General features: G+C 43.5%; 1 protein-coding gene across 2 annotated transcripts in view; it reads left to right on the top strand.

Moving 5' to 3' along the window:
- LOC111951933 (cGMP-dependent protein kinase 1) overlaps window positions 1-20,038 on the top strand; it is a 191,865-nt gene that overhangs the window by 10,674 nt on the left and 161,153 nt on the right. Inside the window, exon 1 of one of the 2 annotated variants that reach the window (XM_023970298.2) lies at window positions 13,771-14,431. The exons of the other annotated variant lie outside the window; for it this stretch is intronic. Within the exon in view, the coding sequence (XP_023826066.1) occupies window positions 14,127-14,431 (305 nt within the window). The 5' untranslated portion in view covers window positions 13,771-14,126. Of the gene's footprint in view, window positions 1-13,770; window positions 14,432-20,038 lie in introns of those variants that run through there. 2 annotated transcript variants of the gene reach the window in all.

Raw genomic sequence — 20,038 nt, 5'->3', positions numbered from 1 at the left:
CTTTTTATGCACTTTGAGATTATTTAATTGAATGAAAAGCGCTAAACAAGTTAAATAAATAATAATAATTTTATTATTATTATCTATAAAATAAACACAAGAAATAAGCAGAATGGATGAAAGAGTGTGGCAGTATAGTAGGAACCACTGCATCTAGTGGTCAAAACCTGGTATTTTCACACTAATTTACGGTAAATAATGCAAGTGACTTCAATGACTAATATCTCTGAACAGGTAAAAATATCTGTGGGTGTTTTGACCATTTCATTTGATTTCTCATGTGTTCATTGGTAGGAAGAAGTTTGGTCCAGATCGGATTTTGGGTACTATATTTATTGAATATAATCTGAATGCTATAAATTAAAATGGCCAATTTAGATGCACTTAATTAGCTTAATTTCTAAGAGATCAAATTACATTTCAACAAAATAATGTTTCAGTAATGCCTATCATACCTGTTTCTAACTACCTAAACGATTTTAGAACAATCTGAGATGGTGGGTGTTATGTCTTGCTGAAATGACATGGAACGACTCAAAATCAAATCAAATCAAATCAAATTTTATTAGTCACATACACATGGTTAGCAGATGTTAATGCGAGTGTAGCGAAATGCTTGTGCTTCTAGTTCCGACAATGCAGTAATAACCAACAGTAATCTAACCTAACAATTCCACACTACTACCTTACACACACACACAAGTGTAAAGGGATAAAGAATATGTACATAAAGATATATGAATGAGTGGTGGTACAGAACGGCATGGCAGATGCAGTAGATGGTATAGAGTACGGTATATACGTATGAGATGAGTACTGTAAGATATGTAAAACATAAAGTGGCATAGTTAAAGTGGCTAGTGGTACATGTATTGCATAAAGATGGCAAGATGCAGTAGATGATATAGAAGTACAGTATATATACACATATGAGATGGGTAATGTAGGGTATGTAAACATTGTATTAAGTGCATTGCTTAAAGTGGCTAGTGGTACATTTTTACATAATTTCCATCAATTCCCATTTTTAAAGTGCGTGGAGTTGAGTCAGTATGTTGCGCAGCGGCCGCTAAATGTTAGTGGTGGCTGTTTAACAGTCTGATGCTGGATGGCCTTGAGATAGAAGCTGTTTTTCAGTCTCTCGGTCCCTGCTGTTGATGCACCTGTACTGACCTCGCCTTCTGGATGAAAGCGGGGGGAACAGGCAGTGGCTTGGGTGGTGTTGTCCTTGATGATCTTTATGGCCTTCCTGTGAACATCGGGTGGTGTAGGTGTCCTGGAGGGCAGGTAGTTTGCCCCCGGTGGTGCGTTCTGCAGACCTCACTAACACCTCTGGAGAGCCTTACGGTTGTGGGCGGAGCAGTTGCCGTACCAGGCGGTGATACAGCCCGACAGGGATGCTCTCGATTGTGCATCTGTAGAAGTTTGTGATGCTTTTGTGACAAGCCGAATTTCTTCAGCCTCCTGAGGTTGAAGAAGCGCTGCTGCGCCTTCTTCACAACGCTGTCTGTGTGGGTGGACCAATTTCAGTTTGTCCGTGATGTGTACACCGAGGAACTTAAAACTTTCCACCTTCTCCACTACTGACCCGTCGATGTGGATAGGGGGTGCTCCCTCTGCTGTTTCCTGAAGTCCACAATCATCTCCTTTGTTTTGTTGACGTTGAGTATGAGGTTATTTTCCTGACACCACACTCCGAGGGCCCTCACCTCCTCCCTGTAGCCGTCTCGTCGTTTTGGTGATCAAGCCTACCACTGTAGTTCATCCGCAAACTTGATGATTGAGTTGGAGGCGTGCATGGCCACGCAGTCGTGGTGAACAGGGAGTACAGGAGAGGGCTCAGACGCGCACCCTTGTGGGCCCCAGTGTTGAGGATCAGCGGTGGAGATGTTGTTACCTACCCTCACCACCTGGGGGCGGCCCGTCAGGAAGTCCAGGACCCAGTTGCACAGGGCGGGGTCGAGACCCAGGGTCTCGAGCTTGATGACGAGTTTGGAGGGTACTATGGTGTTAAATGCTGAGCTGTAATCGATGAACAGCATTCTCACATGGGTATTCCTCTTGTCCAGATGGGTTAGGGCAGTGTGCAGTGTGGTTGCGATTGCGTCGTCTGTGGACCTATTGGGTCGGTAAGCAAATTGGAGTGGGTCTAGGGTGTCCGGTAGGGTGGAGGTGATATGGTCCTTGACTAGTCTCTCAAAGCACTTCATGATGACGGAAGTGAGTGCTACGGGCGGTAGTCGTTTAGCTCAGTTACCTTAGCTTTCTTGGGAACAGGAACAATGGTGGCCCTCTTGAAGCATGTGGGAACAGCAGACTGGGATAAGGATTGATTGAATATGTCCGTAAACACACCAGCCAGCTGGTCTGCGCATGCTCTGAGGACGCGGCTGGGAATGCCGTCTGGGCCTGCAGCCTTGCGCAGGTTAACACGTTTAAATGTTTTACTCACCTCGGCTGCAGTGAAGGAGAGCCCCCCAGTTTTTGGTAGGGGCCGGTGTCAGTGGCACTGTATTGTCCTCAAAGCGGGCAAAAAAGTTGTTTAGCCTGTCTGGGAGCAAGACATCCTGGTCCTCGACGGGGCTGGTTTCTTTTTGTAATCCGTGATTGACTGTAGACCCTGCCACATACCTCTTGTGTCTGAGCTGTTGAATTTCGACTCGATTTTGTCTCTGTACTGAGACTTAGCCTGTTTGATTGCCTTGCGGAGAGAATAGCTACACTGTTTGTATTCGGTCATGCTTCCGGTCACCTTGCCCTGGTTAAAAGCATGGTTCGCGCTTTCAGTTTCACGCGAATGCTGCCGTCAATCCACGGTTTCTGGTTTGGGAATGTTTTATCGTTGCTGTGGGTACGACATCGTCAATGCACTTCCTAATGAACTCGCTCACCGAATCAGCATATTCGTCAATATTGTTGTTGGACGCGATGCGGAACATATTCCAATCCGCGTGATCGAAGCAGTCTTGAAGCGTGGATTCAGATTGGGTCGACCAGCGTTGAACAGACCTGAGCGCGGGAGCTTGTTGTTTGATTTTGTTTGTAGGCTGGAATCAACAAAATGGAGTCGTGGTCAGCTTTTCCGAAAGGGGGCGGGGGAGGGCCTTATAAGCGTCGCGGAAATTAGTATAACAATGGTTTAGTGTTTTTCCAGCCCTGGTAGCACAATCGATTATGCTGATAGAATTTAGGGAGTTTTTTTTTAGATTAGCCTTGTTAAAATCCCCAGCTACGATGAATGCAGCCTCAGGGTGTGTGGTTTCCAGTTTACAAAGAGTCAGATAAAGTTCGTTCAGGCCATCGATGTGTCTGCTTGGGGGGAATGTATACGGCTGTGATTATATTGACGAGAATTCCCTTGGTAGATAATGCGGTCGACATTTGATTGTGAGGAGTTCTAGATCAGGTGAACAGAACGACTTGAGTTCTTGTGTGTTGTTATGATGATCACACCACTTCTCGTTAATCATAAGGCTACCCCCCCGCCCCTCTTCTTACCGGAAAGATGTTTGTTTCATGCATGAAGAAACCAGCTTGCTGCACCGACTCCGTTAGCGTCCCTTGAGTTAGCCATGTTTCCGTGAAGCAGAGCACGTTGCAATCCCTGATGTCTCTCTGGAATGCTACCCGTGCTCGGATTTCATCAACCTTATTGTCAAGAGACTGACATTGGCGAGTAGTATGCTAGGAGTGAGCGCGATGTGCCCGTCTCCGAAGCCTGACCACGAGACCGCCACGTTTTCCCCTTTTTCGGCGTCGCACAGGGTCGCCGGCTGGGATCAGATCCATTGTATTGTGTGGAAGGCAAAACACTGGATCCGTTTCGGGAAAGTCATATTCCTGGTAGGAACGATGATGAGTTGACGTTAATCGTATATTCAGTAGTTCCTCCCGACTGTATGTAATGAAACCTAAGATTACCCGGGGTACCGATGTAAGAAATAACACGTAAAAAAACAAAATACTGCATATTTTCCAAGGAACACGAAGCGAGGCAGCCATCTCTTTTCGGCGCCGGAAGTAGTAATCAATGCCAACATGATGTGCACAGTGAAATTACAGAGCCAAATTGTGTTAACATGAGCTAATTTGTGGCGAGACAATTTTGCACTGTCTCTCGTCATGGTTAATTTACATTACTGAAACTCAAGTCTAGATTTGGGTTATTATCTGCCTACAGTTATCAAATACTAACCATTATGTGGGTCTGGATTAGATTGCAAACAGAACCCTCTGCACAAACAATAAAAGGCCAATATAAACTGACTGTCAGGTAACCAGATAATAGGAATTTACATTTTTACACAAACAAATTGCTCTGAAAGAACTAAATGACAAGAAGATGACAAGAGTGTTAATGAATTATACAGTGCTCTGTCAGGCCATAATGATCCTTCTGAAAAAATAAGAATAATAAAGAAATGTTTAGAAATAATGTTTCGATAACAAATGTATTCAGGCCTTTAGGTCTGCTGGTGTTCCATAGCGATTAATGGGAAAGCGCAGTGATTTTCAGAAGTTAGGAACTAGTGTCACGCCGATGAACAAAATCTAGATTTTTCCACAGTTTGCAAGGCAGCTGGCTCCTGGAAACGTGTCACTTTAGCATGGCGCCATCTGTCAGAGGACAATGTCATTATCCATAAAGAGTAATGCCATGAAAGTGAAAAATAATTCCTTTCAAGTCTTCTGGTATTTGTTATCTTCTATTAAGAAGAATACCTTCAGGGTTGCTGATACAGTAGTGGTCCAAGGCCACAGTTAGCTGATGAAAAGGATGGCATGTCTTAATTCCTGGTTAGAGGATGGGATGTGTGTTGTTATTTAACGGATCTGGCTTTGTCTACCTGCTCGTGGCTCTGCTAGGGGTCCGAGACACTGAGACAGAGTGACCTCTATTAGTGTCAGAACCTGGCACCAGCCATCATCGGATTACAGAGCCTGGAGCAATGGATCCTGTTCCTATTGATCGCCATAGGAAAGGGCTGAGCTGGAAGTAAAGGGAGATGAAATTTAAAGCCTTTCTCCGACACAGAGTTGGTTTGAAGGGCATAGGGAGGCAAAGCTGGGAGGGATGGAGGGGAAAGGAGGGGATGAGAGGAGGAAAATCAAAGGGAGAAACACATGTTTAATGTGTAATGTAAATTTGGCCATAAAGTATGTGGATGAAACTTCTAGATGTAGCCAAAAGAGTAGGGTCAGCTGCCATTTAGGTTATAATCTACTTATCTGGTTGCTGAAAGTTGACCTATTGACCATCAGTGTGGAGTAGAGATGTACCTAATGCTTCATTGTCAAGTTTGCTTCATGCACAAGTACAGTGAAATGCTTTTCTTGCAAACTCAAAACCCATCAATGCAATAATAAATAACAATATTTTAATAGAAAAATAAATAAATAATGTTTTTTAGACATTTTTGCAAAAACAAAAACAAAACTGCAATATTACATTTACATAAGTATTCAGACCTTTAGTCAATACTTTGTTGAAGCACCTTTGGCAGTGATTACAGCCCTGAGTCTTCTTGGGTATGATGCTACAAGCTTGGCATACCTGTATTTGGGGAGTTTCTCCCATTCTTCTCTGCAGATGCTCTCAAGATCTGTCAGGTTGGATGGGAACATTGCTGCACAGCTATTTTCAGGTCTCTCCAGAGATGTTCGATCAGGGTCAAGTCTGGGCTCTGGCTGAGCCACTCAAGGACATGCAGAGACTTGTCCCGAAGTCACTCCTGCGCTGTCTTGGCTGTGTGGTTAGGGTTGTTGTCCTGTTGGAAGGTGAACCTTCGCCCCAGTGTTCCTGAGTGCTCTGGAGCAGGTTTTCATCAAAGATCTTTCTGTACTTTGCTCCGTTCATCTTTCCCTCGATCCTGATAGTCTCACAGTCCCTGCCACTGAAAAACATCCCCACAGCATGATGCTGCCACCACCATGCTTCACCGTAGGGATGGTGCAAGGTTTCCAACACACGTGACGCTTGGCATTCAGGCCAAAGAGTTCAATCTTGGTTTCATCAGACGAGAGAATCTTGTTTCTTTAGGTGCCTTTTGGCTTCCGTCTGGCCACTCTACCATAAAGGCCTGATTGGTGGAGTGCTGCAGAGATGGTTGTCCTTCTGGAAGGTTCTTCCATCTCCATAGAGGAACTCTGGAGCTCTGTCAGAGTGACCATTGGGTTCTTGGTCACCTCCCTGACCAAGGCCCTTCTCCCCCGATTGCTTAGTTTGTGCGGGCGGCCAACTCTAGGTAGAGTCTTGGTGGTTCCAAACTTCTCCAATTTAAGAATGATGGAAGCCACTGTGTTCCTGGTGACCTTCAGTGCTGCAGACATTTTTTGGTACCCTTCCCCAGATCTAGGCCTCGAAACAATCCTGTCTCGGAGCTCTACAGACAATTCCTTCAACCTCATGGCTTGGTTTCTGCTCTGCATTGTCAACTGTGGGACCTTATATAGACAGGTGTGTGCCTTTCCAAATCATGACCAATCAATTTAATTTACCACAGGTAGACTCCAATCAAGTTGTAGAAACATCTCAAGGATGATCAACGGAAACAGGATGTACATGAGCTCAATTTCGACTCTCATAGCAAAGGGTCTGAATACTTAAGTACATAAGGTATTTCTGTTTTTTATTTTGAATACATTTGCAAACATTTTCTAAAATCCTATTTTCACTTTGCCATTATGGGGTATTGTGTGTAGATTGATGAGGAACATTTTTAATTTAATCCATTGTAGAATAAGGTTGTAACGTAACAAAATGTGGAAAAAGTCAAGGGGTCTGAATACTTTTCGAATGCAGTGTATGTAGAGGGGTAAGGGGACTAGGCAACAGGATATAGGATAAACAGAGTAGCAGCAGCTTGTATGTGACTGGGTGTGCGGGTGTGTAGAGTCAGTATAAATGCATGTGCATATTATATGTGAGTGAGCAAATGATGGAGTGTTTGGGTGTGATGTGTGTGAGTGTGTAGGGCCCTGTGAGTGTGCATAATAAAATAAAAGGTCATTAAAGATACAAGGTGTACAGATAGTCTGTGTAGCTAATTTGTTAGCTATTTATCAGTCGTATTGTTTGGTGATAGAAGCTGTTCAAGAGCCTGTTGGTGTCAGACTTGATGCACCGGTACCTCTTGCCATGCAGCAGCAGAGAAAATAGTCTATGGCTTGGGTGGTTGAAGTCTTTGATGAGTCTTTCCGGGCCTTCTTTTCACACCGCCTGATATAGAGGTCCTGGATGGCAGGGAGCTCGGCCCCAGTGATGTACTTGGCTGTCTGCACAATCCTCTGTAGCACCATGCAATCGAGGGCGGTGCTATTCCCAAACGAAGCAGTGATGCAGCCAGTCAATATGCTCTCAATGGTACAGCTATAGAACCTTTTAAGGATTTGAGGGCCCGTGCCAAACCTTTTCAACCTCCTGAGGGGGAAGAGACACTGTCACGCCTTCTTCACGGCTGTGCGTGTGTGTTTAGATCCTTTTAAGTCTTTAGTGATTTGGACACAGAGGAATTTGAAGCTGTCTACCTGCTCCACTGCCGCCCAGTCGATGTGGATGGGGACGTGCTCGCTCCCCCTTTTTCCTGTAGCCCACGATTAGCTCCTTGGTCTTGCTAATGTTGAGGGAGAGGGTTTTGGTCCAGCACCACACTACCAGGTTACTGACCTCCTCCCTGTGGGCTGACTCATCGTCATCGGTGACCAGGCCTACCATCGTCGTGTCGTCAGCGAACTTGACAATGGTGTTGGAGTCGTGCGTGGCCACACAGTTGTGGGTGAAGAGGGAGTACAGGAGGGGACTAAGCACACACCCCTGTGTTAAGGGTCAGTATGGCAGAGAAGATGTTGCCTACCCTCACCCTCTGGGGTCAGCCCGTCAGGAAGTTGGGATCCAGTTGCAGAGCAAGGTGTTCAGACCCAGTGTCCTAAGCTCGGTGACGATCTTGGAGGGGACAATGGTGTTGAACATTGAGCTGTAGTCAATGAACAGCATTCTCACATAGGTATTCCTCTTATCTAGGTCGGTGAGGGCAGTGTGGAGAGCAATTGAGATTGCGTCGTCTATGGATCTGTTGAGGCGGTATGCTAATTGGAGTGGGTCTAGGGTGGCTGGGATGGTGGAGTTAATGTGTGCCATAACAAGCCTTTCAAAGCACTTCATGATTGCAGAAGTGAGTGCTACAGGGCGGTAGTCATAGTGGCTTGAAGCCTCAGAGTTCTCAGGAACAGGAATGATTTTGGTCATCTTAAAACATGTGGGGATTACAGACTGGGACAAGGAGAGGTGGAAAATTATTGTGAATATGCCTTCCAGCTGTTTTGCGCATGCTCTGAGAATGCACCTTGGAATACCTTCGGGGCCCGCGTCCTTGCGGGTGTTGACCTGATTAAAGACCCTCTCACGTCAGCCTCGGAGAGCGACATCACCCAATCCTCTGGGTCGGTGACGGCCCTCACACCTGTCTCGATGTTGTTGTTGTCAAAACGTGCATAAAATGCATTGAGTTTGTCTGGTAGAGAGGCATCGTTAGGCAGATCACGGTTGGGTCTTCCTTTGTAATCCGTAATGGGCTGTAGCCCCTGCCACATGCGGTGGGCGTCGGAGCCTGTGCAATATGATTCCACCTAATTCCTATATTGTCCTTTTGCTCGTTTGATGACTCTGCGAAGGAAATAGCAGGCCTTCTTGTACTTATTTCAGTCTTTTGCTGTAGCATATCACTTGGCCAGGAAAAAGCTCTGTGTGTGGTAGCCCTGTTCTTTAGTTTAGCACCAACCTCAGTGTTAATCCAGGGCTTTTGATTGGAGAAGCAGCAAACCCTTACCATGGGTAAAACGTCGCTGATGCATTTCCAATGTCCGGAAACATATTCCAATCAACGCTAGCAAAGCAGTCCTGTAGCATAACCTCTGATTCTGGTGACCATTTCTCAACGGAGCGAATCGCGGGTACTTTCTGTTTCAGCTTCAGCTTGTTAACAGGAAGCGAAAGTACGCAGTAATGATCTGATTTACCGAATGGCGGACAAGGGAGGGCCTTCTATGCTTGCTTATTATCTACTTATCTGGTTGCTGAAAGTTGACCTATTGACCATCATTGTGGAGTAGAGGTGTACCTAATGCTTCATTGTGAAGTTTGCTTCATGCACAATAGCAGTGGTCTAGGACTTTATCGCTGCTTGTGGCGTTGGAGACGTGTTGATGGAAGATAGGGAATCACATGTCTTAGTGACGCCGAATTAAAATCGCGGCAACCAGAAAGGCAGCCTCTGGGTATAGGTTTTCCTGCTTGTTTATAGCCTTGTACAGTTTGTTAAGCGCCAGCTTGTTCTTTTTATTGTGGTGTATACAGCAGTCACTATAACAGCTGAAAACTCCCTCGGGAGATAGAAGGGTCGGCATTTGACCATCAGGTATTCCAAGACGGGTGAACAGTGGGTTGACACTTCCACCGCACTGGAATTAGCACACCACTTGGAGTTGATGAAGAGGCAAACCCCTCCCCTCTCGATTTCCCTGACTTCACTGTCCTGTCCACCCGGTGAATGGAGAATCCATCGAGTTGGATAGCCATGGGGTTATGTTGTCTGAGAGCCAAGTTTTTGAAAAGCAAAGAATATTGCAGTTCCGAGAGTCCCGTTGGTAGCCAATCCGCGATCGGAGGTCATCCATGTTATTATCAAGTGACTGTACATTATCCAGTAGAATGGAGGGAAGAGGTGGCCGGTTTTCCCTTTGCCTTAATCTCACCAGGATCCCCCCTCTCTTGCCTCTGTAACACCGTTTTTTCCTCTTGGGTAGCCCGGAAATTGGGTTGGAATTACAGAGAGAGTACAGGGTAGATGAATCGAAATAGAAGCAGGAATTGGGGTAAGTAACTGCCGATCTGATGTTCAAGAGTTCGTGTCGTGAAAATAGAGTAGAAATAAATGACAAAACACCAAAGTTGGGTCGGAGTTCGCAAAACAGCGGCCATCCAGAAGATGTAAATAATTCCTAGTGCCAGGAGTTGATGTGATCAGTGCCCTACTCCCTACAAATATAAAAGCATTGGTTTAAGCATGGGTTAGACTGAGTGTTCATCCACTATACTTCTTATTCCAGTCTTTTTTTTCCGTAAAGGGAAGTATTGGGATGCAGGGCATGTTTTCCTGGTCATATTACTTGGCCAGGAAAAAGTCCTGTACCTAGAATGCCTCATACAGTTGTAGGATCTTAATTTGAGCCAGTTTGCTACAGCAGGAAAATAATCCTGCAGCCACAGGAAATGTGAATTATTATGTGGATTATAATTATTGGACATTTTTGTAGGGGTTAATACATTTTTCGTAAGGGAAAATCAAGTCTGGAATTTCAAAGTGGAAATTACAAACTTCAGAAGCCTTTTCAAACTTCAAATACATTACAAGTTTTACATTTCCTGGAAAGTTTCAGAAAATACATCCTGCAACAGGGTGATCAAATGAAGATCCTGAATATGTAGGTCTGTAGGTTTGTGTAATATGGTCTTCAGTAAAGTATTTTGTTTACACTAATACTTTATTTCCTCACAAATGACATCTGAAGCTAAAAGGGAAACGAGGATAATTTGGCACTTAAARTGTACCTTTGCATAAGTGATAAGCCTTCTTGTTTTACCATATCATATATTATGTCAGAGTTGTTTAAACTTTGTTTTCCCTGAAGCACCCACTAAAAGGTTCAGGCTCTTGATCTTCAAGCCAACTCTCATCGCTACACTATTACAGCCAATATGATATATCACTGTCACCGTATCATAGACAGTCTTACAGTGTGATAATAGAGCTGTAATAGAATTGTCATAGCACATAATAACATGGTAAAAACAGCTGTTGAATGGTTGGGCAGCACAAACTCTTCTAGCTAGACCTTTCGAAAACATGGAGAAGGATCCTTCAGTCACAGTTTGTGGAGTGTGATCACAGTTTGTGGTCCTCTATAGCTTAGTTTGTAGAGCATGGCGCTTGCAAAGCCAGTATAGTGGGTTTGATTCCCGGGACCACCCGTATGTAAAATGTATGCACGCATGACTGTTAGCCGCTAAAAGCATATATTATTATTATTAAGATCTATATTACAGTTCAGCATGGTTAGGATCCAATAATGGTATTTCTCTAGATCATTGGTTTCTGAGTTTCATTGAACAAAAGTGTGTGTGCACCAGACATTCTATCAGCTGTCAGATATTCTGCCTAACTGCTCAGTCACTGGTATCACATACAACCACAAGAGGGCAGTTTTGATCTTTTTTTCAGGTCATCATACTGTCTGGTGACTGGCCATGGTGGAATGATCAGAGCTACAGCGCTTTCTAACCACAAATAAGATTCTAACCATTAACCCCAACCTTGACCTTAAGCCTGACCCTACCATTAAATTAGGAATAAAAAGCTAATSTAGGCTACTTGTTTGTCATTAGTGACGAAATTACAATGGCGTTTCTGACATGACCATGTAGTGACTACCGTCCTTTGATTTTACAATATCACACATCCCTGCATTTTGATTTAACATAAACACTCAGCTGCATTTGCCTTCATCAGTGATGTAACGTCTTCTGGATGAGACCAGTGAGTATAAGGTCTAATGAAGTTCAGTGGGTTTTAGATGCATTAATGACATAACACAAGCTGACACCACAGCTCAGAGTCAAGACTGCAGATTAGATAAGGAAGGTGCTGGTCATTACCTCAGCAGAGGGATACAGTTACCTCCCACTCAGGTCACCATCATCATCCTCATTATTACCCTCCATCCCTCTGCCTTTATATGGTGTATATGAATCAAGTCCTTCTATTGCTTTTTGACCCCTTGTGCATCAGACATCTGAAAGGACTTAAAACGGTACACTACATGACCAAAAGTATGTGGACACCTGCTGATCGAACAACTCATTCCACAACCACAGGCATTAATATGGAGATGGTCCCCCCTTTGCTGCTATAACAGCCTCCACTCTTCTGGAAAGGCTTTCCACTAGATGTTGGAATATTGCTACTGGGATTTGCTTCCATTCAGCCACAAGAGCATTACTGAGGTTGGGCACTGATGCTGGGCGATTAAGCCTGGCTCGCAGTCGGCCTTCCAATTCATCCCAAAGGTGTTCGATGGGGTTGAGGTCAGGGCTCTGTCGAAGCCAATCAAGTTCTTCCACACCAATCTCGACCAACCATTTCTGTATGCACCTCGCTTTGTGCATGGGGGCATTGTCATGCTGAAACAGGAAAGGGCCTTCCCTAAACTTTTGCAACAAAGTTGGAAGAACAGAATGGTCTAGAACGTATGCTGTAGCGTTAAGATTTCCCTTCACTGTAACTAAGGGGCCTAGCCCGATCCATGAAAAACAGCCCCAGATCATTATTCCTCCTCCACCAAACTTTACTGTTGGCACTATGCATTGGGGCAAGTAGCGTTCTCCTGGCATCCGCCAAACCCAGATTCGTCTGTCGGACTGCCAGATGGTGAAGCATGATTCAGCACTCCAGAGAACGTGTTTCCACTGCTCCAGAGTCCAATGGCAGTGAGCTTTACACCACTCCAGCCGATGCTTGGCATTGCAGGCTTGTGTGGCTGCTTGGCCATGGAAACCCATTTCATGAAGCTCCTGACTAACAGTTATTGTGCTGATGTTGCTTCCAGAGGCACATTGGAACTCGGTAGTGAGTGTTGTAACCGAGGACACATGATTTTTTATGGGCTACGCGCTTAAGCATTCGGCGGTCCCATTCTGTGAGCTTGTGTGGCTGACCACTTCGCGGCTGAGCCGTTGTTGCTCCTAGACATTTCCACTTCACAAAAACAGCATTTACAGTTGACTTTAGCAGCTCTAGCAGGGCAGCAATTTTACGAACTGACTTGTTGGAAAGGTGGCATCCAATGACGGTGCCACGTTGAACGCCAGTGAGCTTTTCAATAAGGCCATTGTACTGCAATTGTTTGTCTATGGAGATTGCATGGCTCTCTGCTTTATTTTACATACCTGTCAGCAATGGGTGTGGTTGAAATAGCCGAATCCAGTCATTTGAAGGGGTGTCCACATACTTATTTATATATAGCATATTAGCAATATTGTAATAACGCTACATCTTTTGGAGTGGCTGCCGATCCGAGTGCTCTGGAACCCTCTTTCCGACAGCTAAAGGTTCAAAGCTTCTGCACATGTGCAGAATTTTCTACTTTAAGCACACTCTCTTCTACTCATTCTTGTTAATGTTTTGTACACTCAGTGTATGTGCTTTGATTGAAACAAGTTATTCTACAGTTTGTTAACACTATTTGCTCTAAAATTAGCACACTGTACATAATTCTAAACATCACGGCACTTTGAAACAACACTGTACATAACTCAGGAAGATCTACATTCATATTCCCATGAAAATTATTGAGATCAAATGGTTGGCATGGAGACGTTTCACAGGTACAACTTGAAGAATTATCATTCATGATTGATGATGGGAAATGTGATGGGAGGGTGACCTTAAAAAAAAGTTTTTGCCTGCACTACAGATGGCTATAGCAGTCCACCAATAAAGGACTTTTTATTAATATTTTGGGCGATTCTGAATTTTCAGGGGGGGCTGCAGCACCCTCAGCACCCCTACTTCCCCCGCTATGTATGTATTTCAATGACAACTTACCTTAGCCAAAGACTGGTCCAGTTTCGCTGTAAATGTTGTTCTCACAGGATTCACTCACGTGCGCACAGGCTGCATTGTACCTCGGATTCCTGTAGGCGCCCTTCTCGCCTTGCGCTCTCTCCAGGTCGCAGTTTGACGCACTCGGGGAGGACCAGCCTGCCTGACCACTGACACTCTCATCTGGAGATATAAAGACAAACTTTACATTTCCAGACTGCGGTGCTCTCGGTGGTTCACCTTCAGTGTCGCCTCATCTACTGTATTTGCCTATTTAAATATTCAAACTCTGTCATCAACGGAGAGCAAGCAGTTTGGGAATCAAGGACTGGAGGGAGGATATATGTTTAAAGCTGTTGATGCGGGATACAGCTTTCAGTCAGGGTAGAAGAGGAGAAGGAATACGCTACAGTATCAACTGGATAGCTTTGGATAAAGTTTTCTGAAGTTCCCTTGGCGTCTGGGATTAACATGGGTACCTTGCGTGACCTCCAATACGCGCTTCAGGAGAAGATTGAGGAGCTGCGGCAGCGGGACGCGCTCATTGATGAGCTAGAACTGGAGCTTGACCAGAAAGATGAACTGATACAAAAACTACAGAACGAACTGGATAAATACCGGTCCGTTATCAAACCGGCCACCCAACAGGTCGTCAAACAGACCGAGCTGCACGAGCACCAACGAACTAAGAGACAGGCGATATCTGCCGAACCCACCGCATTCGACATCCACGATCTTAGCCATGTCACGCTGCCTTTCTACCCCAAAAGTCCACAGTAGGTGTACAGTTACAACAGGGGTGCCTGTTTCTGCATTATTGTATCATGTTTTGACGTTATGTGATACAGCCCGTGGCTGGTTTTATCCATTGTGCATTATTTTAAGTGTGCGTATGGCGCATCAGGTGTGAGACCTGTCATATTATTGCCATTTCGAATCAAGGGTTTCCCACATTGAATTATTTTTATTTTTGCACTTTGCCATTGCGTATCAAATTATATACCTTATTTGACTGTAATGGCTCAGTGAGTAAATTATTTAAAGCCGAAAGAAGAATGTCAATTAATTAATTAATTAATGTATCCACCCATCCATTTATATTAAAGATGCACTATGCAGAAATGTGTCTGCTATTTTCTGGTTGCTAAAATTCTAATAGTTCACCTATTTTCAGTTTATGACAAAACAAGCAAGTAAGGTGTAGAGAACCAAGGTACCATCTAAACCGCTGTGAAATATTTTTTCCATATTTCCATACATTTCAGCTGTTTGAAGCTGGTGTACAAAACCGACAGTAAAAGAGCAAAAACAAAACAAAACTTAAAAACGGGAAGAATATAAATATTGCACATAGAACAGATCTAATGCTTCTTAGACTTGCTTTCAATGAGAATGACAGCTATTCAAGTCAAATTTCTATGTGAATTTGTGGGTCCCCAAAAAGTTACGTATTGCATCTTTAATTCATTTTCGCTCTCTCTCTCGCTCTCTCACACACACACAAACACACCAGCCTGGCAAAGTCAGTCAGTAGGATATATGCAAATGTATGTGGGTGAGTACATAAACAGGAGAAAGACAGAGGGCAGAAAATACCAGCTTTATTGCAGCTTTTTTACTGTTGAATAATAAACTCATTTAGCGTTCTGTAGATGAATCATGTCTGACACCCAACAGATGCACTGTAAAGGGATTACCATGAATTCGACAGTCATTTACAGGCAGCTCGGTGGCAAATTCTGTGTAATGACACACAGTACAATACCGTAAAATTGTCTGTATTATACTGTAAAAAAGCAAATGCTACAATAATCAGAATGAATTAATGGATGAATGAATGAAATTCATTGAGGGGAGGGGTTTGTATTTCACAATATTTTTTATGTACTTACAAGGGATTGGTGCAAGCAGGTTGGCTACTAGGTAAAGTATTTACACAATACATCATATTAATGAATATTTGGTGTTTTATGTCACTTGCACTTCTAGAGGCGTTAGCAAACGCTTCCAAACAGGCAGCAACTACAGGGCAAAACAGACCAAAAGGATATGGGAAAATGCTCAACCATTTAAGGTTCAACACTAGCTGTCACTCCAATCTGTCCACTATATATTTTAAATTGATGGGGCACTATAAACACATATAGTGCCTTCAGAAGGTATCCACAACTCTTGACTTTTTCCACATTTTGTGGAACATTTTGTGTCACTCACTGGTTTACACACAATTTCCCATAATGTCAAAGTGGATTTGTGTTTTTAGACATGTTTACTAATTCTAATGAATTAAAAAAATTAAGCTGAAATATCTTCAGTCAATAAGTAGTCAACCCCTTTGCTATAGCAAGCCTAAATAAGTTCAGGAGTAAAAATGTGCTTAACAAGTCACATAATACGTTGCATGGACTCACTCTTTGTGCAGTAAATCAAATCAAATCAAATGTATTTTTAAAGCCCTTCTTACATCAGCTGATATCTCAAAGTGCTGTACAGAAACCCAGCCTAAAACCCCAAACAGCAAGTAATGCAGGTGTAGAAGCACGGTGGCTAGGAAAAACTCCCTAGAAAGGCCAAAACCTAGGAAGAAACCTAGAGAGGAACCAGGCTATGAGGGGTGGCCAGTCCTCTTCTGGCTGTAATAGTGTTTAACATGATTTTTGACTATCTCATCTCTGTACCCCACACATACAATGATCTGTAAGGTCCCTCAGTCAAGCAGTGAATTTCAAACAGATTCAACCACAAAGACAAGGGACATTTTCCAATGCCTCGCAAAGAAGGGCACCTATTGGTAGATGGGTACAAATAAAAAAAGCAGACATTGAATATCCCTTTGAGTATGGTGACGTTATTAATTACACTTTGGATGATGTATCACTACACTCAGTCACTACAAAGATACATGCATCTTTCCTAACTCAGTTGCCGGAGAGGAAGGAAACCGCTCAGGGATTTCACCATGAGGCCAATTGTGACTTTAAAACAGTTACAGAGTTTAATGGATGTGACAGGAGAAAACTGAGGATGGATCAACAACATTATAGTTACTCCACAATACTAACCTAAATGAGTGAGCGAAAATAAGGATGCCTGTACAGAATAAAAATATTCCAAAACATGCATCCTGTTTACAATAAGGCACTAACGTAAAACAGCAAACAATGTGGCAAAGAAATTAACTTAATGTCCTCAATACAAAGCATTATGTTTGGGGAAAATCCAACACAACATGTCACTGAGTACCACACTCCATATTTTCTGTTATGGGTATGCTTGTCATCGGCAAGGACTAGGGAGTTTTTTTGTTGTTGTTGATAAAAATAAATGGAATAGATGTAAGCACATGCAAAATCCTAGAGTAAAACCTGCTTACCAACAGATACTGGGAGACAAATTCACCTTTCAGCAGGACAATAACCAAAAACACAAGGCCAAATATGCACTGGAGTTGCTTACCAAGATGATTTTGAATGTTCCTGAGTGGCCTAGTTACAGTTTTGACTTAAATCGGCTTGAAAATCTATGGCAAGACTTGAAAATGGCTGTCTAGCAATGATCAACAACCAACTTGACAGAGCTTGAATCATTTTTTTATGAATAATGTGCAAATATTGTACAATCTAAGTTAGCAAAGCTAACTTACTCAGAAAGACTCATAGCTGTAATTGCTGCCAAAAGTGATTCTAACGTGTATTGACTCAAGGTGATACTTATACAAATGAGATTTTTTAGTATTTCATTTTCAATACATTTGCAAACATTTCTAAAAACATGTTTTCACTTTGTCATTATGGGGTATYTGTGTAGATGCCCCAAAATATATTAATGAGCCAGAAACAACAATACCATGCACCAGCTAGTTGTCAAAAGGTTGTTGGCGCTCCGAGAACACAGCACGGTACTGTATTCTGTGGGGTGGAATTACAGTACCATTCGGAAACAAATAAATACATTTTCCCACAATGCACCGTAATTTACAGTATGCTGCAGTAAAAGGTTTCAAAATCAAATCAAATAATTGTATTGGTCACATACACGTGTTTAGCAGATGTTATTGGGGTGTAGTGAAATGCTTGGGTTTCTAGCTCCAACAGTGCAGTTATATCTAGCAAGTAATATCTAACAATTTCACAACAATACACACAATAAACTCAAATCGAAAGTATAGGAATGGAATTAAGAATATTTAAATATTTGAATGACCAATGTCAGAGCGGCATAGACTAAGATAGAGTAGAATAGAATAGAATACAGTATTTACATAAGAGATGACTAATGCAAGATATGTAAACATTACTAAAGTGACTAATGTTCCATTATTAAAGTGGCCAGTGATTTAAAGTCTATGTATATAGGGCAGCAGCCTCTAATGCGCTAGTGATGGCTATTTAACAGGCTGATGGCTGTGAGATAGATGCTGTTTTTCAGTCTCTCGGTCCCAGGTTTGATGCACCTGTACTGACCTCACCTTCTGGATGATAGTGGGGTGAACAGGCAGTTGTTGTCCTTTATGGTCTTTTTGGCCTTCCTGTGACATTGGGTGTTGTAGGTGTCCTGGAGGGCAGGATGTTTGCCTCCGGTGATGCATTGGGCAGACCGTACCACCCTCTGAAGAGCCCTGTGGTTGCGGGTGATGCAGTTGCCGTACCATGCTGTGATACAGCCCGAGAAAATGCTCTCAATTGTGCATCTGTAAAAGTTTATGAGGGTTTTAGGTGCCAAGCCAATTTCTTCAGCCTCCTGAGGTTGAAGAGGCACTGTTGCCCCTTCTTCACCACACTGTCTGTGTGGGTGGACCATTTCATGTTGTCAGTGATGTGTGCGCAGAGGAACTTGAAAGCTTTCCACCTTCTTCACTGCGGTCCCGTCGATGTGGATAGGGGGGTGCTCCCTCTGCTGTTTCCTGAAGTCCACAATCTGCTCCTTTGTTTTGTTGAAGTTGAGTGAGAGGTTATTTTCCTAGCATCACACTCCCAGTGCCCTCACCTCCTCCCTATAGGCTATCTCGTCATTGTTGGTAATCAGGCCTACTACTGTTGTGTCGTCTGCAAACTTGATGATTAAGTTGGAGGCGTGCGTGGCCGTGCGTGGCCAGTCATGGGTGAACAGGGAGTACAGAAGGGGGCTGAGCACACACCCTTGTGGGGCCCCAGTGTTGAGGATCAGAGAAGTGGAGGTGTTGTTTCCTACCTTCACTACCTGGGGGCGGACCCAGTTCCACAGGGCAGGGTTCAGACCCAGGGCCCCAAGCTTAATGATGAGCTCGGAGGGTACTATGGTGTTGAATGCTGAGTTTTTTTTACTGTTGTTAGTACCTAAAATTACTGTATAAATGACAATTTCCCATTACGGTGTGGGTTGAAATCTAGGATCAGTCAGTATGTGTAATATAATGTATACTGAACAAAAATATAAACTCAACATGTAGTGTTGGTCCCATGTTTCATGAGCTGAAATAAAAGATTCCAGAAATTTTCCATACACTCAAAAGGCTATTTCTCTCAAATGTTGTACACAAATTTGTTTACATCCCTGTTAGTGAGCATTTCTCCTTTGACAAGAAAGTCCATCCACCTGACAGGTGTGGCATATCAAGAATCTGATTAAACAACATGATCATTACACAGGTGCACCTTGTGCGGGGAACAATAAAATGCCACTCTAAAATGGGCGGTTTTGTCACACTACACAATGCTATATATGTCTCAAGTTTTGAGGGAGTGTGCATTTGGCATACTGACTGCAGGAATGTCCACCAGAGCTGCTGCCAGAGAATTTAATCTTAATTTCTCTAGCATAAGCTGCCCCAAACATAGTTTTCAAGAATTTGGCAGTACGTCCAATCAGCCTCACAACCGCAGACCACGTACGTTGTGAACAGAGTGGCCCATGGTGGCGGTGAGGTTATGGTATGGGCAGGCATAAGCTAGCGACAATGAACACAATTGCATTTTATCATTGCCAATTTGAATGCACATAGATACTGTGACGAGATCCTGAGGCCCGTTCATCCGCTGCAATCACGTCATGTTTCAGCATGATAATTCAAGGCCCCAATGTCGCAGGGCTCTGTACACAAATGTTCCAGTTCTTCTATGGCCTGCATACCAACCAGACATGTCACTCATTGAGCATGTMTGGGATGCCATGGATCGACGTGTACAACAGGGTGTTCCAGTTCCCGCCAATATCCAGCAACTTCACACAGCTATTGAAGGGGAGTGGGACAACATTCTACAGTCCACAATCAACAGCCTGATCAACTCAATGTGAAGGAGATGTGTCGCACTACATGAGGGAAATGGTGGTCCCACCAGATTCTGACTGATTTTCTGATCTATGCCTCTACCTTTTTAAAATATCTGTGACCAGATGCATATCTG

Source organism: Salvelinus sp. IW2-2015, linkage group LG25 (genome assembly GCF_002910315.2).
Source record: "Salvelinus sp. IW2-2015 linkage group LG25, ASM291031v2, whole genome shotgun sequence".
Taxonomy (NCBI): domain Eukaryota; kingdom Metazoa; phylum Chordata; class Actinopteri; order Salmoniformes; family Salmonidae; genus Salvelinus; species Salvelinus sp. IW2-2015.
Note: the sequence above shows the minus strand (reverse complement) of the source record. Positions and strands in the feature narration are given on the sequence as shown.